The 9,579-nt window shown below is 41.5% G+C and overlaps 1 protein-coding gene across 4 annotated transcripts in view; it reads right to left on the bottom strand.

Annotated features, from left to right (window-relative positions):
- Positions 1 to 9,579, bottom strand: part of LOC105488522 (protein phosphatase, Mg2+/Mn2+ dependent 1L) — a 295,514-nt gene continuing 285,935 nt past the window's right edge. For all 4 annotated transcript variants that reach the window (XM_011752698.3, XM_024794975.2, XM_071091191.1 and 1 more), the window contains 2 exons: positions 3,870 to 4,031; positions 1 to 614 (listed from right to left, as the gene is read on the bottom strand). In XM_011752698.3, the coding sequence (XP_011751000.1) occupies positions 268 to 614; positions 3,870 to 4,031 (509 nt within the window). In that variant the 3' untranslated portion in view covers positions 1 to 267. The remainder of the gene's footprint in view (positions 615 to 3,869; positions 4,032 to 9,579) is intronic.

Here is a 9,579-nt window from a genome sequence, read left to right as displayed (position 1 = left end):
TGACTCTATAGCTATTTATTTATATATTTTTGACACTGGATGAAAGAGTCGGGAAAACACGAAGAAACCATTTTCCAGCTTCTTAACTACATTGGCCAAGGGCACCCTCTGTTCCTCACTGCTTATAGACCTAAGACCACCAGGGAGGGGGGATTCCATGTCTGGGATGGATGATCCTAATTACAACTCCCACACTTTTCACTAAATTAAAAGAGACCAGTGTGTTGCAAGTCCTTTAGTCTAAGGCAGCTGAGACCCCTGAAGGGTTCACTGCTCTTCTGTTTTGCTGCTATTCCTGAACTTCACCACCATGACTGTTATATTGTCAGGGCAGCCTCTGTAAAATGACTGTAAAACTATGCTCTTGGCCCCAAAGTGAGGTTCATCCAAGCGCTCCTTGATGAATCGAACTGCTTCTTCATTGCTGAAAGCATCCCAGAGGCCATCTGATGCCAAGATCATGAACTCAGGCTGAAGCTTGTCCAGGTCAAAGGTCAGGATGTCTGGGTCTGGGATGACCACGTTGAGATTTTTCAGCGGATAATCTCCCAGGGACCGAGACATGGCCAGGATTCCCTGGACCCTCCAAGAGCCATTGAAACTGATGAAACCACCTAGAAAGACAGGATGAGCCCATTAGTTTGACCAGCTGATATCTCACATACCTGAGATAGTCTAGGTGTGTGCGCAACAGGGTGACCTACTTTGTGTGAACTGGGCCGTGGACACTCCCCTTAACCCCATCACTCCCGGGACCCACTGCATGGCCTGGGGTTTCATACTCTACCAGTTGATCCTCATACCCTCATCCTGGCATCTTGAAGGATTTCAAGAATATATCAATAACAGTACTGAAGGTAGGGGATACATATGGGGGAGGGCATTGGTTTTAACTTAACACCATGGTGGCTCAGTGATTGACAGTAGAGAGTGTGAGGATAGGGATTCAAGGAGAGTGGCAAAGGAATGCTGAAAGGCAGGTCACAGGCATATATATCATTTGGCCTGAGGCCACCCTTAAGTGTGCCAATATAGATCTCAAAACAGCTCTGTCCCCCCAAATAGGATCAAGATTAAGAAAAAGCACATATTAGTGTAGTCATTAAAGGCTCAGGTCAGACTACTTGAATGTGATTCCTGGCTCTGTCTCTTCTAGCCATGTCTCACTTTGGATGAGAAACTCTTTCTCTGATCCTTAGTCTCCCTGCCTGCAAAATAGAGATAGTATCTATTTTATTGGGTTGTTGAGAAATGAAGGTCTTATTCCACATAAGTCATTTGGCAAGGTCCCTGAACATAATATACACTTAATAACTGTATCTATTATTTTTTTCTCCATTCACATATTTGTCAGATATTTACTACTCCGTGGAAGGCAATGTGCAGGATATGAAGTTATACAAGATCCAGACCTTTCTTTAAAAAAGTAGACAGCCTGGCAGGAGAATTAAGTCACAGAAAGTAATAAATACAATAAGCACGAAGTGGTATTCTTCACGGTGAGACCAGTGTCTGCTAAATGCTGTAGGCAGATGGAGAAGGGAGGGATGATTCCCAGTTCTGATCATGAGGGAGTAATGAACATTAAAGGTGGGCTTTGAGTGATAGGTGAAACATCTATGGGCAGGATACGTAGGAGGACATTCCAAGAAGTGTGGTCTAATAGGCAAGAGCATAAAACCCAGTCCTGGGATTCAACTGTAGTCTCACCATTCACTAGCTGTGTGTGCTTGGGTATGTAAGCCTCTGTGAAGTTCCAGTTTGTTGGTTACAAAATGAGAATAATATTATCAACCTCTTAAGACAGGCAAAGAGAAAGTGTATGCATAAAGTGCTAGGCTTTGCTCCCAGTACAGGGTGAGCACACAATAAATGACAGCTAATGTTGTTGGAAACAGTATAAGGAGTGGCGACAGAAAGCCCAACATGTATATGGCCCAGACTGGCTGGACCTTACTGTCATGCTAAGCAGGAGGGGGAAAGATGTCCTGAAAAGAGGCTGAGGCCAGAGAAAACACACATGAAGATGGTAAAACCAATCACTGTTTCTTAAGCCCTGTAGAAAATATGCCCTTGATCAAATTATGTAAAAGAACAGAGAGGTTAAATTAACCACCTTGGAGACAGTGTCCAAATTTGCTTCTACAAAGAATCAATGTAGGGTGCAGGCGTGGGTAGTGGGTACGGCAGGGAAGAAGAGGAAGGATAAAATGGCCATGACATTTCAAAAGAGTACTGAATGGTAAGATGACATTTTCAGGTGTATTGTGTACACATCCTTGCCTGTGTTGATGCAAGAGTGGGCTAACTTGTACCTTAATTTCACAGCAGACTCTTAACAGGGAGATGGTGTTTTGTAAGTGGGAAGCCAGCAAACTTTGCTTTTACTGCCTGGAGGTCATCTAAGCTTGATGGATGCTCCTAAAATACCATTTGTTCCATCCCATCAACAGAAAACCTGACCAATGCTTTCATTAAAAACTATTTTGCAACTCAAGCAGTCACTGAAGCAGGAGGTTGTAATAAAATTCAACACATTTTGACTTAACAGTATGGTTCCCTACTGTGAAAACTAAAATGTTGATTAGGTTCATTCAATTCATTCACTGGGCAGAAGCTGACCTGTAGAGATCAATGTGCAGATTAACCCAGAGAGCAGGGGCCCATCCTGGTCAGACTAGTGTCTATGAGCACCTCGCTTGCTCCCCTTTGACAGCTGACCTGCTGCCTGGCACATCGTGAACAGCATACATCCTGCAGCTCTCAGTCTGAAAAGCAAAAGAATGCTTCCCTTCCATAGGTGTAAAGGTATCCTCTGAAATCTAATTATGAAAATGTAATAATCAACTGATAATTATCCTCCTTGTCATCGTCCAAATGTCACTCTAGCAAAGCCCACACAGGCCACACTACTTAAAACTGCAACTCCCTGACACTCCCCTTACCTGCTTCATGTCTTTCCATAGCAGTTACCACCTTGTGATACACTATATGAATGACTTATTTTTACTATTTTTTTTGTTAATGTCTACTTACTCCACTCCCCACCCCCATGACAATTTCAGAATATAAGTTTCGTGAAAGCTTGGGAATGGGGCTTTGTTTTATCCCCAGCTCCTAGAATATTGAATAAACGAATGAATGAATGAATTAGGGGCCCCTCTACCCCTAACCTTGCTCTGAAATATTTACTTATACCAGGCAGTAAGCCAGATGCTCAAGGTATAGAGATGAACAAAACCAAGTCCCTGTCTTCAAAGAGGTGACAGTCAGGAAGGCAAGGCAGATAGGAGAGCCAGGTATGTCCATGTATTGTAAAAGGTGACCCAAGACATCCACATAGGATGCTGGGGAAAGGCAGGGGGCATCCACCCCAGACTTGGAAGGCCCTTGCCACAGTGTGACATGGAAAGCTTCCAAAAGAACACCTTAAACTGAATCTTATGGGATAAGTAACTGTCACCCAGAACAGCACTTGCAAAGGCACAGAGGTATTGGAAACAAGGTCTTTTGAGGAATGATTAGTAATTTGGTGTGGCTCCGAGGGAAGCAGCATATAGCAACAGGCTAGAGAAAAGTGAGGACCAGGGGCCCAAAGATCTTATTAGCCTTTAAACTGGAAATGGGCTTTTTAGTTCTTTTGGAATCTTTGGCTATGAAGGACAGATTTAGTGGCCATTTATTTGATAGGCAACGATACAAAGTTAATCTCAGTTACCTCAGTAGCAGCCTCTGTATAATCTCAGTTACCACAGTAGCAGCCTCTCTAATACCGGGTAACTGAACATTTTATCCAGGAGCTCCCCAAGCAAGCCGCCTTGTTCACCAGCAAGACAGTAGACATTTCTTGGAGGTGTTCACAAGCTTACCTGCTCTCTTTATCCTCTTTCTTTCCTTCAACTGGTAAGGCTTGTGATCATGAGACAAAGGAATAGCGTTCCCATCTTTGTCACACAGGACCCCGCGCGAATCACCCACGTTGGCCACAGTGAGGTCTTTATCTGATAGCAGAGCAATCAAACACGTTGTGCCTTAAAAACAGAAGAGAGAGACAATGCGGGAGGTCAGCAATGCATTCAGGTTCCATCGCTTCTTGTGGTAACTGGATTCTTCAGTCATTAAAATTGCTTCTGGGTGAGAAGAAATTGCTGGGTGAGAATTTGACTCCAGCCACTCTGAAAATGACGGCTGTTCGCTTCGACAACAATGATCAAATCTGACAGTCAATTTTCTTAACCATATTAGAGTGTCACTAAAATAGGCTAGGATAACATTATAATTTTCCTAAATCACTTTGTCTCTGCTACTCTTAAACACATATCATATTTAAAAGGATTAGGAGAGAAACAAAATCAGTTTGAAGTTTCAGTCAACTGATACACACTTTAGGCTTCTGCTTGGTGCTGAGTTTCTGTGAAGTCCCAGTTGGAAGTGGGAAGGATGGGGGCGGTGTGGTGGGCTCCTCATTTCTAGGAGGGCCTAGAAATGCCAACAGCTGAATCCTGTGGAGCATGAGGAAGTTGTGATGTCGGGGCAGGATGAGCTTGCCTATTCAAAGTCTGACAGCAAAGACTGGTGGCCAGAAACAGGTCAGCTCCAGGGTGTGATGGAGGCAGACCATAAAGACAGAAGCAGAAAAAGCTCTGGTGATGACAGAACTGAGGCCTAGGGAGAGGGTGGTCTGAGTCAGAAGGAAGCAAGATTGAAGATGTCCTTGCCTGAAGCCCACACAAGACACAAAGGACAAGCTCTCCTGAAATTCTTTTTGAAATGGGAATGGATAAAAGCAAATAGAGTTGAACAATCTGGTCTAGTTGGAGCCTGCCCTGTCCAGTTCCTTTCTGTTCACCTCTTCCTTTTTGACAGTGTCACTCAATATGCAAATATCTGCTGAAATGCACAACCCATTCAGCTCTAGCTTCAAACATATCACCCTTACTTGTTAAAATTATGCATTAATTAGTCTTCATTAATGTTTCCTTCCTCATTAAGGTCATATTCCATAACAAGAACGTCAACTGTATCCAAATGGCTCTTTAGTTTTCATGGAACAACAAAAAAGACTGAATTTTTTTTGTCTTTTTTAAAGAGAGGGGATCTTGCTCTGTTAGCTAGGCTAGGGAGCAGTGGTGTGATCATAGCTCACTGAAACCTCAAATTCCTTGGCTCAAGCAATTCCCCCACCTCAGCCTCTGGAGTAGCTGGGACTACAGGTGCACACCATGGTGCTGGCTTGAAAAAAAAAAAAAAATAAGTAACTGAATTCTTTTTTAAAAAATGTTACTCTAAGTTCTGGGATATGTGTGCAGAATGTGCAGGTTTGTTACATAGGTATACATGTGCCATGGTGGTTTGCTCTACCCATCAACTTGTCATCCAGGTTTTAAGCCCCGCATGCATTAGATATTTGTCCCAATGCTCTCCCTCCCCTTGCCCCACAGCCCCTGACAGACCCTGGTGTGTGATGTTCCCCTCCCTGTGTCCATATGTTCTCATTGTTCAACTCCCACTTATGAGTGAGAACATGCAGTGTTTGGTTTTCTGTTCCAGTGTAGGTTTGCTGAGAATGATGGCTTCCGGCTTCATCCATGTCCCTGCAAAGGACATGAATTCATCCTTTTTTATGGCTGCATAGTATTCCGTGGTGTAAATGTGCCAAATTTTCTTTATCCAGTCTATAATTGATGGATATTTGGATTGGTTTCAAGTCTTTGCTATTGTGAATAGTGCTGCAATAAACATATGTATGTATGTGTCTTTATAGTAAAATGGTTTATAATCCTCTGGGTATATACCCAGTAATGAGATTGCTGGGTCAAATGGTATTTCTGGTTCTAGATCCTTTAGAAATTGCCACACTGTCTTCCACAATGGTTGAACTAATTTAGACTCCCACCAACAGAAAAAAAAAAAAAAAGCAACACTGAATTCTTAAATAGACATAAAGAATAAATACAAGTTGATATCAAGAGCAGAGAGAATAATTAAAATAACTATCATAATCAGTTATTATAGTTCTGCTTGAAATTCCATTCTTAAGCTTATTTAACTAAAAATGCCTTGATCAGATATGGAAACACATGAAATGTTGGTTACTGCAGGATTTCTAATACAAAAGACCTTGAGAAAAAAAAAGACTAATCTCATGGATTATCAAAACAATTTTTAAAAAGCTATAAGAATGAAAATTAAGCAAAAGCACAATCCGCACAATTAGAAATTGTTGTTCTCAGTTTTTGATAGTGTTTTTTTGATACTGGAAACTGAAATTTTGGTATTCAACATATCCTCACTTTGTCCTCAAGCATCTGATTGAGTTAAATTGTCCTACACAATCATAGCATAAATTCTCCAATAAGGCACAGTCTTGAAAGGTAAAACAGAAAGATTGCTTCATGGGATATTACATGGCTTGTAGGCATTACTTCAGCATCACTCTTGGAATCCTCTCTCTATAGGACTCTCTTCTCACAATGTACTTTTTGGGTGAGTGTGTCACCGACCTTGGCTTCCACACTTTCTAAGTCTATGCAGTTAGCCTGGTTGACACTCCTGAGGTGTACACCAACTGCCTAGTAGGCATTTCCATTTGCTTGTACTCCAGGGGATCCAAGGAAAGGCTTTAGGGCCTCCATGAGAGGGAAGGGGAGGAATCCGACTGGCTGAGTTAAAGGCCCCTTCTCCAGCCACATTTCAACTAGGACAGCTCTACTTCCACCTGTTAACAGCTAACAAGTGAGCTGCCATGCAAGATTTCTTTTTAAACAAGGGAGAAGGAGTCATTCTTGCAGCTAGAAAAATAAAATAAAATTTAGTCCCATATTTTGTGATTAAGAATCACTGAAGGGTTTTAAGCAGGATAGTGACACAATGAGATTCATGTTTTAAAAGATGATTCCAGGGGCAATGCAGAAGATAGATAAATTGGGAGCAGTGAGAACAGGTGGAGTTAATGAGGATCTGAATTAATGTAGTAAATATAGGGACAGAGGATATGTGATAGGTTCTTATTTTTTATTTTTAGAGATGGGTTCTCACTATATTGCCTAGACTAGTTTTGAACTCCTGGCCTCAAGTGATCCTCCTGCTGGCCTTCTAAAGTGCTGGGATTACAGGTGTGAGCCACTGTGCCCAGCTCCTGTGACAGGTTTTTAAAAACCAGAATGGATCAGTCATAGAAACTGAGAAGAATAAAGGATGAGGGGAAAAGTTTAGGATAATACCCTTATATCTAGATGGGCGAAACTGGGCATTCCATGGACAAGGACTCAAAAAAGTCTGCTGGGTGCTTCTGAGAAAGGCATCCACCCCCCCACTAAAAGAGACACAGAGCAGACAATAACTGTTTGTTTGGCCCAGTGCTAGCCTATGTGTTTCCCAGACGTGTGGCAGCCATCGTGCAGCTATGAAGGGATATCCCTTAGGGTCATGGCAACAAGTGCAGGACTGTAGAGCACAGAGGTAAACAGTAAAGAGCCTGAGTCCCGGAGAATATCAGGGAACTGCTGAACCACCCTAGAACTGCCCTGTCCTTGTTCTATGAGACAATAAATGCCTTTCTTGTTTGAGACTTTTTGAGTTGAATTTTTTTTGTTGTTCCCTGTAATATCTGAATTTGGTGAGAGATTTAGAGTGTGGTTGTTCAGCTATACAGTTGTCCCTTGGTATCTGCTGGGGATTGGTTCTAGTACTCCCTACAGATAGCAAAATCCATGGGTGGCCAAGTCCCTTATATAAAATGGCTTAGTATTTGCATATAACCTATGCACATCCTCTTGTATACTTTAAATCATCTCTAGATTACTTATAATCTACAATGTAAATGCTATTTAAATAGTTGTTATATTATTTTTTAATTTGTATTATTGTTATATTGTTTTTTATTGCTTTAAAAATATTTTGGATCTGTGGTTGAATCCACAAATGCAGAACCCATGGACATGAAGGGCCAGCTGTACTCACATGCTATTGAATATACTTAAGATTTATGACCCACCTTTGTCACAAACAAATCCCACTGTTTCTGTGGGTAAATTAAGATCTACCTCATGGTGAAGTTTTCAGCACTATACTGCCTATGTTAGCAACAGAATCTTAGACCTGGCCAAAATGGGTGAGCCCCAGATAGCAGGGTTATGAGTTATAGATATATTCTGAATTACTGAAATGTCTCCATTCCTCTCTCTACAGAGGAAACCTGCCCCCATCCTGGGTGAGATGTGTGTGGTTCTGGAGAAATAATATGTGCAAAGCAAGGCTGAGCACCGGGGTGGGAGGCTTAAGAATGATCTGAAACAACCAAGGACACCAAAACCAGCTTATTGTTTGGGCTTTGCAGTTTTAGCTTAGGATTGTAACAGATAGCTTACAATCTAATCTTGCTTGACAGAACGAATTGCTTGTTACTGGGAAACTCCAGAAAAGATATTATGCCCAAGAGAAAATGAAAAAATCATTTCCTTTTTTATACTTGAGACAAAACACTTGCAAGATTCTGGCTATTAGTTCTGAGATAAAATATTTATTCCATCATAGCACTGTATTTATCAAAAATACCAGGGCCTGACAATGTTACTTAATTCTGAACCTCAGGATATTTCTATATTAACGATTTAATCTAGATGAGAACTTAACTGCAAATCTGAAAGAGATCTTGAAAATTTCACCTAATAACCTTATCTCACAGGTTTAAAAAAAACCAAAAGGCTAAAAAAAAAAAAAAAAAAAAAAAAGGTGAATTCACATGGACTAGACTTCAATGTCCTAGCTAAGTGAGGTCTGGCAAATTATTTGACTTTTAAGCCTCAGAAAATGGCACCATAATCCATCCATTGCTCAAGCCAGAACCTAAGAATCATCCTGGCTTTTTCTCTTTTCCTATTTCCTGACATTCAGTCCATCATTAAGTTCTGTTACTCTTACCTCTAAAATACCTCTTAAACCCTTCCAGTTCTCTTGTTCTCACTGCATTGACTCCAGTCCCAACCACTGTCATTTTAGCCCCTGGGCTATTTCAGTAGTCCAGGTGAGAAACAATGGTGGCAAGTCCTGCATGACCTGGCCCCTAGCTAATTTGTCTAATATCATGTCACATCACTCCCTTCCTTGCTCAAGGCCTCCCTCCTGTTGCCCATACATGCCAACCTCTTTGTCATCTTTGGGCTTTTGTACTCGCTGTTCTCTCTGCCCGACATGTTCTACTGTGCTTGACATTGGCTGACTGACCCATATGAAGATGTTGTAGCCCAAGTGTGACATCTTCAGAGAGGCCTTTTCTGACAGGGATTGTATTTCCTCATTGTTTTGCTTACTGCCCTTACAACACACAATTATGTAGATATCTTGCTTATTTATTTAGACTATTTATTTATTTAGTGTCAGTCTTCCCCTTTAGAATATAAACTTCACAAGATACATTAGTCCATTCTCACACTGCTATAAAGAAATACCTGAGACTGGGTAATTTACAAAGAAAACAGGTTTAATTGGCTTATGATTCTGAAGGCTGTACTGGAAGCATAGTGGCTTCTGCTTCTGGGGAGGCCTCAATAAGCTTCCAATCATGGCAGGAGGCAAAGG

Source organism: Macaca nemestrina, chromosome 2 (assembly GCF_043159975.1).
Source record: "Macaca nemestrina isolate mMacNem1 chromosome 2, mMacNem.hap1, whole genome shotgun sequence".
NCBI lineage: Eukaryota > Metazoa > Chordata > Mammalia > Primates > Cercopithecidae > Macaca > Macaca nemestrina.
This window is presented reverse-complemented; position numbering and strand designations above follow the sequence as displayed.